The following is a 13,101-nucleotide window of genomic DNA, read 5'->3' as shown; positions in this document are numbered from 1 at the left end:
GGTTGAATTTTCAAAGAATACATCTTTTCACTCTAACGGTTCCCGACTATCAATTGGCATTCAAAAAATCATCCATTTTGAATTTCAAATGAATAAACCACGGGTAAATTAAGTCAGATCTTGAAAGGGTAGAGCGTAATCAGATCGTACGAATCACGTCTATTAATTGCCATTCAATTTGTACTAAATTCTGAAATAAGCCAGCTTGGAATGGTTTTTAACGGATCTTGGCGCGGTTTTCAAATTGAGAAATATTTTGATTTCCAAGCGGATTTTGACGTTGAAAACCCATGAATATTAAAGTAAATGAAAGTAACTGAAATTAAATAAAAAGTATTACCGTAGCACAAGATGCTATCAATATATCAGACTAATTAGCGCATCAGCTGTTTAAAGCTTCCTCTTGCATGATGCTGCGACATATAGCTGTATGTTTTTGGGATTTGGAAGGGCTAATCTGGCTGATCTACATGCATGTCAAATACCGCTCGACTAATGTACAACAAAAAGAATAACCAATTAAAAATGGGAGTTAGTACGTATATATAGACCGAGTTAATGGCCCGTCCGACTGCAATTGAGCTGAACGATCAGCGATCGCCGGAGGCAGACACCGTTTAATGTGCCTATAATTGGGCTCCAAGCTCCAATTTGGAGGCCATATAAATAGGGCTAGCATAAAAGCCAAACCGATCAAATCCATAGCGAAAATGTTGCCGAATTTTGTGCTCCTGCTGCTCAGCTGTGTGGCCTTTGACGTGGCTTTGGCCTGTGTAAGTCGAGGATTAATTGGAGATCTATTATTTTGCGACAAATAATCCCAATTCCTGAACATCCACAGAATGGCTACAAGGCGAAGATTGTCAAAATGGAGAACTGTGCCGGAGAGGAGGGCATCATCCAGGTGGACGAAGGCTTCGGCGTCAAGCTGAACAAGAAGTGCGAGCTGGTGCCGACGGGCTGCTTCAGCAACAAGGCGTTCGGCACGGCCGTGGCCAAGTACAAGGTCCAAAAGGACGGCATCGTCATGAAGGAGGGCAAACTCGATCTGTGCGCCGCCGTCGATCAGGTGTCTGCCGAGGCGAAGGACATGCTCAAGGTATTTGGCGCCCCATCAAGCTGCCCCGTGGCCGAGGAGAAGATCTGCGCCAACGATCACACCGTCGATCTGTCCAAGTACAAGGCCATGCTGGGCATGGCTCGCGGTCATCTGATTATCGACAGTGAAATCAAGCACGATACTGTGAGTCGCTTTGAACTACAATTCAATATCTCCTTACTTACGATCTGCCTTTTTTTTTCTATCCAGGGCAAGTCCTGTTTCCATGCCGAAGTCGAAATAGTCAAGAAGTAGACGCTGCTTTGGCCGAGATCTTCATTGATCTGATATTATATTATGAGTCTTGCAAATTAGCTGTATATTTTGTTTTAATAAACATATTGGTAATGGAGTGCACAAGAATCAAGAGTTAAAGTATCCACAAGGTTTTTCACTCCCAAGCGTGGAATATGGGTGTAAAGCTGTTATTATGTCACACTTTGTGGCTTTTCAACTGATCGAATCCAAATTAGTTGTCAAAGATCTGTGCTAAAAATGATTCAAGACGTGTTTAATCCACCTGCTATCCCAAATTCGGAATTTATAAAAGAACACACCGTTTGTTAGTAATACCGTATATATATTTAAACATTTTACAACACTTTAGCTTATAATATAGAATTCAGAAAAATATCAAATATCTTAACGTTAGTCTAGGCTCTAGTCACAAAAAGTTGAGTTTGAGCTGCAACTGAAAGTGTGGAAGCTGTTTTGTAATTTGTATTTTAGTTTTTTTTAGGGTGAGACCATCTTGAGCAGGGCGAGTTGGGAGTCCAGGAGTTCAGCAGATGCCCGAGAAGCCATAGTCGCAATCAATGTCCTGCTCCTTCAAGCGACCCAGATAGGGCGAGTGCTTGATGCCGAAGCTGTAGGAGGGCATGTGGGAGAGGTTGACCTGCGGATGGAGGATAGCGAGAACAAGAAAAGCCGAGGCAAAAATCATATTTAGTTGGTTTTCATTTTGTTTTTTTTTATGCTTTTGCTAAAACGCTCAAATTTGAATGGAAAACTAGGGATAAATCCTATCGGGCCGATTTGCCAGCAGGCAGCGCGTATACCGATCTGGTAATATATATTGACCCTGGCGGCCGCAGAACGGCGAGTGCATAATGCCAAAGGATATGGACGGCGTGGAACGTTTCTCCCAATACTAAGGCAGGTCGTAGTTAGCTATAGTATATAGAAGATCTCTAGAGATCGGGGGGCCTACCTTTTCGGGACAGTGTGCGCCTGGACCGGGCTTGTTGTCGTCCGTGATCATCTTGTATTTGCCGCGCATGGTGTAGACGGGCGGCTTGGACTTGGTGGCCGTGTATTCGCCATCGTAATACCCTGGACCGGGCAGCACCAGTGCGGGTATCAGCGACTGGTGCATGCGTCCGGTCATGGTAAAAGCGGGCGCTGAACGTATGGGACCCTCCTTGCTGCTGCCCAAGACAGTGGGTATCTTGTAGACATTAGGAGCTGTCGCAAGCAAACAAAATATTTTATAAATTACAGAGTATATTATGTAGGTTATATGGCTTGACAGGTTGTTGTTCGCTGGTGTCTGAATGGCTGGGTTAATAGATGAGAGCTGCGTTCTTGATGGAGCTGTAAAAAACACACACACACACACACAAAAGGCGGCAAGTTGTTGAGTAAAGTGAATCTCCGGAAGGATTACCTGATTATCTTCTCCTGCACGCTGCTCGCCTCCACAGCGTACTTGACGGTACTCGACCTGATCGCCTGGCCGCTGGTCACAATCGCGCCATCCGGTTGCACCACCTGGCGCGTGCTCGCCTGCGCCGCCTTGGTGGTGCTCGCCTCGGCCCGACCGGCGGCAATTACCTGCAGATTGTCGGCCTTGGACTGTGCCTGTACCTGGGCCGTGTGGTGCACTGTGCTGTGGCTCAACTTGGACTGATCGTTGCCCAAAGTGGTGCTCACTACTTTTGTTGTTGTTGTTTTTGTGGTTGCTGTTGTGGGTGCAAGCTCAGTGTGAGTGTTAGTGCTGCGCCTGGTGCTGCTTCTCGTCGCCTGCTCCTGCTGACTGCCCAGCTCGGGCAATGGAACGCCATTTACAAGACGCTTCTCAGTTGTGGTTGTTGTTGTTGTTGTTGTCGTCGAGGAGGAGCTGGTGCCGTCGACAGCGTTGCGTACTGTGGTGCAAATTGCAATTAGTTGGTTCGAATTTCGAATTTGTGCTGCTTGGTTTCTATATACACACACATACATATGCATATGCTGATGCGCATCTGCATATTTGCCCTTGCCCTCTAAAAGCTAATTAAACGCTTCAAGTACTCGCCTGCACTCCTTGATAACTTTTCTATTCCATGTTCGAATACTTTGGAATTTTCAGTGCTTAACGAGGGGGTTTCCCAGTTGGCATATACCAAAAATTGTGGCTATGCTATAAGTAAAACGTTAGTTACGATAAGCTGGATAAGCTGAAACCTTCTTTCTTCTTTCTTTTCAGCCTAACCAATAACAATAAGCGCTGACTACAAGAACTGACCAATAAGAGCCTGTTGCTCCAGCCTATGACTTGAACCTTGAATCATACTGTTGGGTTGTTCTAACCAAAGACAATATAAGCAAACAATTTATTACTCAGTGAGGGTGATGTGTGTTATTCAGTGCTCTGGCTTTTGCTGGCAAAGAAATAAATGTTGTACGTTTTCTAGCGCTGTCGATGTAAATATTTCTATAATTTCTTTCAACTAAATTATTTGTTAGTGTCTATATTGTCTTTGTTCCAACCCTCTTTATTATATATTTATATATATCTAAGCACACAGACATTTATGAATTATTGTCAAGTAGCAAAGAAGGACGCTTGGTCCACCTGGCTTATTCAGCTGCATTTTCTGCGTTTGCGGCTTCGGCTTCGCCTCCGCCTTCGCCTCCGCCTCCGCCCGGGCCACCATTGCCTCCTCCCGGGGGACCATCGCCTCCTCCCGGGGCACCATCGCCTCCTCCCGGGGCACCATCGCCTCCTCCCGGGGCACCTTGGCCTCCGCCAGCGGCACCTTCGCCTCCGGCTGCTCCTGCTGCTGTTGTGCCTGCTGTTGAGCTTTGATTAGTCGTGTTGGTGCTATTGGTGCCATTTTTGGGCAAATGGATTTTCATGTGCCAGCCGCATTCGTACTGGCACTTCTTTAGCGAGGGCCACTCGTTGTGCTTGTGGAAGCGCTTGCACTTGGTAAACACCGAGACGCAGTTCAAAATGATGCGATGGAACACATAGAACTTGCGACGTGGTCCCGAGCAGCTACGCTCGTGTTTGTACTTGTTCTTGACCAAACAAGCGCCATTTGGACTGTCTGAAATGTGTCCGTGAAATTGAGGCCAAAATAGGATGGATCAACTCTTAACTTACAACGTGTGGTATCAATGATGTCGATCAGAGATACGATCCAAAAGACAACAAATCCGCATAACAGCCACCTCATTCTACACTCATATTCTGTCTAAGCTGCTGCTAACTGTTAAACTATGCCCCCATTGGAGGGACTTACGTAAGGGTTGCGAATCAATTTCAACTGACTAAATTGCAATTATCCTACAGGCAAGTACTTGAAATGTCTAGAGTTTCGGATGACGCGCTTACCGGGACTAGCCAAACGTCTTTCACGTCTTTGCACTATGCGATCTTCAATGTAAGCGCCTCTTGGCTCTAATGGGTGCAGTTTTTTTATGAATACAGTATATGTATATATACATGAATACATATGTATGTACATATGTATGTGGTTTGTGGAGGCCAGTACACCGGGGAGAATGTGAGCAAAAGTTGTGCGTGGACATAAATACAGATATATGAAATACAGAGAAAATATGATATAAAGAAAATACACACAAAACAATAAGAGAAATCAAAAGCTAGCTTCGGCTTGCCGAAGATATACGACCCTTGCAGATATATATGGGTTGTTCGAATTGCTGGTATGACGGCTATACGAGTATATAGTACAGTGGTCGGATTTTTGTAGATTTATGAAATATGTATATATATATATATATATATATATATATATATATATAGATTTATGAATATATATAGATTTATGAATATATATAAATTTATGAATATATATGTTTACTATATATTAATATTTGACTTCTTAAAAATAGGAAAAAAATAAAACAAATTCTTTAAAATAATCATCTACACTGAGAGCTTTGCATAAAAAGAGATCGATTAGAATATATATATATTTTTTCTGGTTCCAATTTCCGATAGACCAATCTAACATATTCCCATAGAAAATTGGTTGAACAAGCGATTTATTAAGAATAAACCTAGTTATTCTTAAGATTTAAATTCTATTTACTTATTATTTCTATAAGATTGTATGAAATTGCGTTGAGATTATTGTTTCTATAAGATCATATGATATAGTAATTACAGTTGGGAGAAATAGGGGCAAAAATAGGCACAAAAATATACATTTGCCTATGATTGACTTTCTGGAAAGTTGGGATACACAGTGGTTCGATTTTTGAAAAATATTGAGTCAATATATCTTTACAAGAACTCAGGTTTGTATATATGAAATTTGGATTCCGCTGACAGACAACTAATTGGGACCCATAATATTATTATTTAATAGTTTTCCCTTGTTGATGACATGTAGTCGCCTTGGTAAGCTCATAAATTATGAGTTTGGTCAAGATCCTTTGAAAACCATAATCATTAGACCTTATTCATTATTCAAAAGAACTTATTTAACGATCGTTAATTCCTACTGAAGCTATATAATAGTTCTTCGATATGTGGCAAGGGATCAACAAAGTTGAGAGACTACTTTTTATCAAGAACAGACGAACGGAAGGAGCTAAAATAATATATAGGAATAATATAACATATTGATGGACTATGTGAATCACCTTCTGCTGGTATACCTTCTGCAAGGGTCTAAGCATATGCCTCAAATGCATGCTTCGCCAATATGGCACATAACCGGCACCAGCTAAAAGCTTAAGAGAAAAGCAGGCAGCAGCACCTACCTGGTATGGGCGGCATTGGTAAGGTCTTGAGGCCGAAACTATATGCCGGCGAGCTATCCAGATTGCATTGCTCTGGATGATAGTGTCCGGGAGCTGTAGGCAGGCAGGCGCAACAAGATGCAGACACAAAACATACAACAAACAAATTGGAGTAAGCAACATGCGAGTGGACTTAAGCCTAGGTTCTAGGGAAATGCTATAGATAGTTCTTTACCGGGTGCATCGCTGGAGACCTTGATCTCAGTTCTAGTGCCGAATGTGTAGGCCGGAGAGTATTGCGTGTGCTTTTCCGGTTCGTATGCAGTGGGTGCTGGAATGTAAGCGTTATGTAACGTAACGTAACGTGACGTAAAGCAACGGAACGTTTGGTTTTAAAAATGTGCGACTACCATTTAGAAATACCTATAAAGAGCTCTTAATTTACCTGGTGTATCACTGACATGCTCCCGATTCAGCCTCATGCCAAAGGTGAAGGCCGGCGACGCATCCGGCTGACAGTTCTCCGGCCTGTAGTCGCAGGGCGCCGGGGTGTGGCTGATATGCTCAATGGTCGAGCGACCTGTAATTGTGTAGGCGGGTGTATGGTCAAGCCGGAATTTCTCGGGCGCATAGTCGCACGGCGCTGGATGATGATTCTCCACCTTGGGGTCGTATTTGCCACCAAATGTGTAAGCGGGTGCATGATCCAGTCGTGTCTTCTCCGGCGAATAGTCTCCAGGTGCCGGCGTGCCATTTGTGATCTTCAGCTCATGCTTGCCAGCCATAGAGAATGCGGGATTGTGATCTTGGCGAACTTTCTCAGGGGAATACGCTCCAGGAGCTGGAGTATCGCTTGGCTTATGAAGATCGTGACGCCCAGCAAAGGAAAAGGCGGGAATGTGATCTAGTCTGACATTCTCCGGATGATAATCACCAGGAGCGGGCGAATTATTCTCCACTTTAGGATCATTCCTTCCCCCAAAGGTATAAGCAGGTATGTGATCCAATCGGGACTTCTCAGGGGAGTAATCACCAGGAGCCGGTGTGCCATTTGTGATCTTAACCTCATGCTTACCAGCCATTGTAAATGACGGATTATGATCCTGTCGCACTTTTTCAGGGGAATACGCTCCAGGAGCAGGGGTGTCGCTTGGCTTCTGAAGATCGTGACGACCAGCAAAGGAAAAGGAGGGTGTGTGATCCAATCGGGTCTTCTCAGGAGAATAATCCCCAGGAGCTGGGGTACCGTTTGATATCTTTGGATCGTGCTTTCCAGCCATAGAGAATGCGGGATTATGATCCTGTCGGACTTTTTCAGGGGAGTAATCTCCAGGAGCTGGGGTATCGGATGGCTTATGAAGTTCGTGACGACCAGCAAATGAAAAGGCGGGATTATGGTCTAGTCTGAACTTCTCAGGGTGATAGTCACCGGGAGCAGGCGTATGGTTTTCCACCTTGGGATCATTCTTGCAACCAAAGGTATAGGCGGGAGTATGATCGAGTCGGGTCTTCTCAGGAGAGTAATCCCCAGGAGCTGGCGTGCCATTTGTGATCTTCACCTCGTGCTTTCCAGCCATGGTGAATGCAGGATTGTGATCTTGGCGAACTTTCTCAGGAGAGTAAGCTCCAGGAGCTGGGGTATCGCTTGGCTTCTGAAGATCGTGACGACCAGCAAAGGAAAAGGAAGGTGTGTGATCCAATCGGGTCTTCTCGGGAGAGTAATCACCAGGAGCTGGCGTACCATTTAAAATCTTTGGATCGTGCTTTCCAGCCATCGAGAATGCGGGATTATGATCCTGTCGCACTTTCTCAGGGGAGTAAGCTCCAGGAGCTGGGGTATCGCTTGGCTTCTGAAGATCATGGCGGCCAGCGAAAGAAAAGGCGGGATTGTGGTCTTGTCTGACTTTCTCTGGGTGGTAGTCACCTGGCGCTGGCGTATTGCTCTCTATTTTAGGGTTATGCTTTCCCCCAAATGTATAAGAAGGTGTATGGTCCAAGCGAACCTTTTCGGGACAATAGTCTCCAGGGGCTGGTGTGCCATTTGTGATCTTCACTTCGTGCTTTCCGGCCATGGAGAATGCGGGATTGTGATCTTGGCGAACATTCTCAGGGGAGTAAGCTCCAGGCGCTGGGGTATCGGATGGCTTTTGGAGATCGTGACGACCAGCAAAGGAGAAAGCGGGATTATGGTCTTGTCTGACCTTCTCAGGGTGATAGTCACCGGGAGCAGGCGTATGGCTCTCTATCTTAGGATCATTCTTGCTACCAAAAGTATAGGCAGGTGTGTGATCCAACCGGCTCTTTTCAGGAGAGTAATCTCCAGGGGCTGGTGTGTCATTGGAGACCTTCTGGTTGTGCTTTCCAGCCATAGAGAATGAGGGATTATGATCCTGACGGACTTTTTCGGGGGAGTAAGCTCCAGGAGCTGGGGTATCGCTTGGCTTCTGGAGATCATGACGACCAGCAAAAGAGAAAGCGGGATTGTGATCTTGTCTGACTTTCTCTGGGTGGTAATCACCGGGAGCAGGGGTATTGTTTTCCACCTTGGGGTCATTCTTGCAACCAAAGGTATAGGCGGGAGTATGATCGAGTCGGGTCTTCTCAGGGGAGTAATCCCCAGGAGCTGGTGTGCCATTTGTGATCTTCACTTCGTGCTTTCCGGCCATGGTGAATGCAGGATTGTGATCTTGGCGAACTTTCTCAGGAGAGTACGCTCCGGGAGCTGGGGTATCGCTTGGCTTCTGAAGATCATGGCGGCCGGCAAAGGAGAAGGCGGGATTGTGGTCTAGTCGCACCTTTTCGGTCTCATAGGCGCCTGGTGCGGGAGTGTCGCTCGTCTTCAGTGTGTCGTGGCGTCCGGCAAATGAGTAAGCAGGATTGTGATCGTGCCGTACTTTTTCGGGACTGTAGTCGCCTGGTGCCGGGGTGGAGGTATCAATGCGATGCTCATGCTTACCAGCGAAGCTAAACGCTGGCGTGTGATCGCTACGATATTTCTCCGGGGCATACGAGCCGGGCGCCGGCGTCAGGCTTACGGACTTCAGTTCATGTCGGCCGGATAGCGTGTAGGCGGGCCCATTGTCCAAGCGCATCTTCTCCGGCTGATAGGTGCCGGGCGCAGGTGTATCTTGCGACTTGGTTGCCTGCACACGATGGCCAAAACTGAAGGCAGGCGTTTTGTTTAAAATGAATTTCTCTGGCTCGTATGCGCCGGGCGCTGTAAGAGACGGGGGAATATTGCATTAGTCCGAGAGCGTGGAATATGATCGAATGGGAGCTTGTGGAGGCAACTCACCTGGCGTGGCATCAACCACATCGTGATTGGACTTGCCGGCAATGCTAAAAGCGGGTGTCGTGTGCAATTTGGACTTTTCGGGACTGTATGTGCCAGGTGCTAAAAAGGTTGGTGAAAATAAAAAAATCGTGATCAGGCTAAGCATCGCGCTAGCTAAGTCTAGAGCCCACCTGGCGAGTCATTGTGCTGTGCGTGCTTCGTCTTTAGGCCAAAACTATAAGCGGGCGTGTGCTCCAGAACTACTTGCTCGGGCTTGTAAGTGCCAGGTGCTGCAGAAAAAGGTGCCAGATTGGAGCTTAGCGAATGCAACTACTTATATTTCTTTAATCAATGTACGACTAGATTATGCATCGCCTTCATGCTTTGGGACTGGGTACTTCCTTTCAATTATATTTCAATAGAAATATAATTGCAAGTGTCCCAGTGTCTTTTTCTCTTTGTCTTTAGCACGTTAAGCGCACAGTGCTATTTTTACCAGGCAGTTTATCTGCAGGACAAACTAGCTAGACGCTTAGCTGACCAGCATCGCGAGCGTACATTGAAGAAAGCAGGCTCAAGTGTTCAAGTTTCTGTTTTTTTTCTTCTTCTTTGACACATATTTGCTACAGTGCTGGTAAATGGCGTACAATGCTATTTACCAGGCAGTTTATCCGCAGGACAAACTAGCATGGGGCGAGCGTACATTGAAGAAAGCAGGCTTAAGTTTTGTTTTGTTAAGTGCAGCTACAAACCTGGCGTATAGTCAGGCCGCAACTCATGATGTTTGATGCCAAAACTAAATTCCGGTGTCTTGCTGGGGTTGACCTTCTCGGGAGAATAGGCGCCCGGAGCTGTGGAATAAATATGAAGAGATTACTACCAGACCCCAGGACTGTGCATTTGCTGTGTAAAATTCTAATCCGATTTCTAACTAAAATACTACGAGTGCCTGATTGCTGCTGCTGGGGGGAGGAGGTAAACAACATATTACCTGGTGTATGCTGATCGTGTTGGATTTTAGTTCGTCTACCAAATGTGAAACGTGGCGAATTCTTTCTTGATTGCGTGTACTTTTCAGGAGAATAGCTATTTGGCGCTGTTAGTGTTAATAAAACAAAATATTTGGTACGGGTAACGTTTGTTTTTTGTTTAGACTACACAATACGAGAATGCGGAAATGCAACTAGTGTTGGGTTATACTGCAAAAAAACTAAATGAGGTTAGAAGTTACGAGTTACGAGTTACGAAAGTGTTGTTAAGTGCCCAACAGACTAAAACCCGAAACCAGAGAATCAGAAGTGAGAGCGAGCACATGCAATATAGAGAAATGTGTGTACGACGGATTAACTGGATTAACTGCAAGCTGTTTGGCCAGTTAGTTGTGTTACCTGGATTGTTAACTAGATAAACGTTAACCTTAATGCGAAAGGAATAACGAGGCGCACGCGGCTTAATGACATCAAGCGGCACCACCTGATAATGGTTGGGACCTAAAATCGTTGTCAGTCGGTGTTGTGGGTCGGTTTTATTAAAGAAGAAAAACGTTCCATTAAAATCAAGATCAAAGTAATCGAGAAAAAACACAAAAAAGAACATAGAACAAATACGAAATAAAAATACAACGAAACATACAAGAGAGCTACGTGTCTAAGAGCTATGATACAAAAGAGAGCGCGAGAGCGTAAGACAAACAAGAAAAGAGAGCGCGCTCAATAAAACACGGTTGCCACCCTGTCAAATTACTTTGTACCAGAAGCATAAGTTAAATGTACCATTTTCTAATAGTTTAAATTAAAATAAGCCCAAATATATTTTAACATATTTGTAAACAATTAAAAAAAACAGTATTTAACAATAAAGAACCAATTTTGGTACATTTGTAGCACATGTGGCAACCCTGTGTACAACTAAGCTACAAAAGAGAGGAGGGAAAGAGAGAGAAACAGTACTGTACAAAGAGAAAAAGAGAGAGAGACAACTATACTAACTAGAAGCAAGCAGCTACAGCTAAGTAACTACAGAGAGATAAAGAGAGAGAGAGGCAATACAAAGCGAGCGAGAGAGAGAGAGAGAGAGGGTGCTCTCAATTTTAAATGCAGCGTTTACTTACGCGCTGCTTGGATGATTCTTTCATGGAACCCAAATATTCAAAATGATTTCTTATATATATACAATATGTGATGGATGCGTCTCGTCTCCGCCTGACATGGCTGATGTCTTGTTGATGCTTGATGATGATGCCTCTCCGTAATCCATTAGCGTTAATGATGCGCATGCAACCCGCGACCAACGACCCACGACCATTCAAACAACCAACAGGAACACCAAAACAACCAAGCACAACTCTGTGAACACTGCTCGAACGGGGACCGCCTCGACTTACCCGGTATCAGCTGGTACTTGGCGCTCGCTGGCTTCTTGCCGAACGTATATTTGGGCGTGGCATCGATGACAGCCTTGGACGCGGGCATCACGTCGTATTCACCGGGTCCGGGATTCACGAAGAAGGACAACTCCTTGGGACGACTTTGCAGTGTGGCTGCGCGTGCATGATCCTTGCCCTTCGGTCGCATCCCGGCCACATTGTACTGTGCCGGTCCGGGACCCGTCGTCTCATCCCTGCTGATCAGTTTGTGGCCAAACGAATACGAGGGTGCGCCCTTCTTCTTCGAGTCCGGCACTTTGCTGCCTGCAACAGGAGAGACCCTCAATTATTTCTATAGCCCACCAATCCAGCCCCGTAACCCACCAATCAACGTGGGCAGCTTGACAATAGCCGGACCCGGATTGGTCGTCTCTGCCGCAATGCGGCCCGTGCGCACTGTGGGCGTCCAGGGGCGCTGCTCGATGCTGCCGGCCATGTTGAGTGTGCGTATTATGCGTACCGGTGCGCAGGGGCCCGTTATCTTCTTCTTCTTGTACTTGAATTTTCCCTGAAAGGCAACCTGCAAAAACGAGAGAGTTCCGGATTAATATGCAACTCGAACTTCCAACAGCTTTCGCACATTTTTAATCATTTTGCTGCAGTTCTTGGCGCACAGAATATATGTCTCTACGGACGTTAATTATGGAATCACGGATTGAGGAATTTACGACAATGAAAATAAAACACAAATTTGACTTTTGTATTGTTTTGTTTGGAAATCAATTGAAAGTTGTGGGGCTATGGGCTAAAATGTCTAGTAACCCAATAAGCCAAATGCTTAAATTAACATCAAATTCATGACGTAAAATCCATAAAGCCCAACTAGAGTGCTTCAGCTGAGAGTGCTCGACGCGTAAATACCCTGTATTCATGCATATTCATAACATGCTTTCTCCTATTATTTGGTGTCTCTCGCTTTTATAATAGCCGAGATATGCAAAAATAAATGTAGTTAAAATTGAAAATAGCCAGGCCATGCAGTTGAAAATCGATATTTATCGATTTTGGAAGAAATAGAAAAATTTATTAATAAAAATGAAACACTTGCCTTGCATATGTTTAAGCATAGGAAATTTAAAGGCTGCTTCACACTGAGAAAGGGGCAAACAAAGCCAAATTGGCTCAGCTATAGGATCGATTATGGGGTAGAAGGAGAGTTTCAAGTCAATCCAAACAATTTACCTATATTCAATAAGTATAGGGTATAAATAAAAAGGGGCACCAACTTTGACTTGCCGCGTGAACGATTTGTTTGTTTCGAATTTTCTGGGACAGAGCTCGCCGAGAATTGGGTTGGTTCGCCTGCCGATTTGCTTGGTCACGTAA

General features: G+C 45.0%; 3 protein-coding genes across 12 annotated transcripts; 1 reads left to right on the top strand and 2 right to left on the bottom strand.

Annotated features, from left to right (window-relative positions):
* Nucleotides 1-579: 579 nt before the first annotated feature.
* On the top strand, nt 580-1,462 carry LOC135431022 (uncharacterized). Its single transcript, XM_064685904.1, has 3 exons — nt 580-773; nt 842-1,243; nt 1,310-1,462. Exons 1-3 carry the CDS (start codon nt 711-713, stop codon nt 1,352-1,354), a joined length of 510 nt encoding a protein of 169 aa, XP_064541974.1. The 5' UTR covers nt 580-710; the 3' UTR covers nt 1,355-1,462.
* Nucleotides 1,463-2,420: 958 nt separating this feature from the next.
* LOC135431000 (mucin-6) lies at nt 2,421-12,543 on the bottom strand. Of its 10 annotated transcripts, XM_064685863.1 has the most exons (14): nt 12,356-12,543; nt 12,100-12,295; nt 11,734-12,039; nt 10,739-10,840; nt 10,342-10,446; nt 10,103-10,201; nt 9,542-9,640; nt 9,372-9,470; nt 6,522-9,293; nt 6,312-6,407; nt 6,098-6,190; nt 4,698-4,763; nt 2,766-3,243; nt 2,421-2,563 (listed from the first exon to the last, which is right to left on the bottom strand). In XM_064685863.1, the coding sequence occupies exons 1-14, from the start codon at nt 12,365-12,367 to the stop codon at nt 2,557-2,559; spliced, it is 4,530 nt and encodes a 1,509-aa protein (XP_064541933.1). In that variant the 5' UTR covers nt 12,368-12,543; the 3' UTR covers nt 2,421-2,556. The 10 variants fall into 10 exon arrangements, with proteins under 10 accessions (XP_064541933.1, XP_064541934.1, XP_064541936.1 ...); XM_064685864.1 differs by lacking the exon at nt 4,698-4,763; XM_064685866.1 differs by lacking the exon at nt 10,342-10,446 and having other exon boundaries at nt 12,356-12,542.
* Nucleotides 3,832-4,624, bottom strand: LOC135431002 (POU domain, class 4, transcription factor 1). The gene is made up of 2 exons (XM_064685873.1): nt 4,467-4,624; nt 3,832-4,410 (listed from the first exon to the last, which is right to left on the bottom strand). Exons 1-2 carry the CDS (start codon nt 4,537-4,539, stop codon nt 3,938-3,940), a joined length of 546 nt encoding a protein of 181 aa, XP_064541943.1. The 5' UTR covers nt 4,540-4,624; the 3' UTR covers nt 3,832-3,937.
* Nucleotides 12,544-13,101: the final 558 nt, after the last annotated feature.

The sequence above is a fragment of the Drosophila montana genome, unplaced genomic scaffold (genome assembly GCF_035044405.1).
Source record: "Drosophila montana isolate Dmon_TW-CO22-7 unplaced genomic scaffold, ASM3504440v1 contig_3123_1, whole genome shotgun sequence".
NCBI classification, from domain to species: Eukaryota; Metazoa; Arthropoda; class Insecta; order Diptera; family Drosophilidae; genus Drosophila; species Drosophila montana.
The sequence above is the reverse complement of the archived record's forward strand: the minus strand, read 5'-3'. Positions and strand labels throughout refer to the sequence as shown.

What these genes read in the sequence shown, in the direction of transcription:
- LOC135431000 (XM_064685863.1), bottom strand. An exon ending in CAAGCTGCCCACGTTGATTG is followed by an intron (nt 12,040 to 12,099) that starts GTGGGTTACGGG and finishes CTCCTGTTGCAG; the next exon opens with GCAGCAAAGTGCCGGACTCG. An exon ending in GCGGCCTGACTATACGCCAG is followed by an intron (nt 9,641 to 10,102) that starts GTTTGTAGCTGC and finishes CTTTTTCTGCAG; the next exon opens with CACCTGGCACTTACAAGCCC.
- LOC135431022 (XM_064685904.1), top strand. Translation starts at nt 711, where the DNA reads ATGTTGCCGAATTTTGTGCTCCTGCTGCTCAGCTGTGTGGCCTTTGAC. An exon ending in TTGACGTGGCTTTGGCCTGT is followed by an intron (nt 774 to 841) that starts GTAAGTCGAGGA and finishes GAACATCCACAG; the next exon opens with AATGGCTACAAGGCGAAGAT. An exon ending in GTGAAATCAAGCACGATACT is followed by an intron (nt 1,244 to 1,309) that starts GTGAGTCGCTTT and finishes TTTTCTATCCAG; the next exon opens with GGCAAGTCCTGTTTCCATGC.
- LOC135431002 (XM_064685873.1), bottom strand. Translation starts at nt 4,539, where the DNA reads ATGAGGTGGCTGTTATGCGGATTTGTTGTCTTTTGGATCGTATCTCTG. An exon ending in CATCATTGATACCACACGTT is followed by an intron (nt 4,411 to 4,466) that starts GTAAGTTAAGAG and finishes GACACATTTCAG; the next exon opens with ACAGTCCAAATGGCGCTTGT.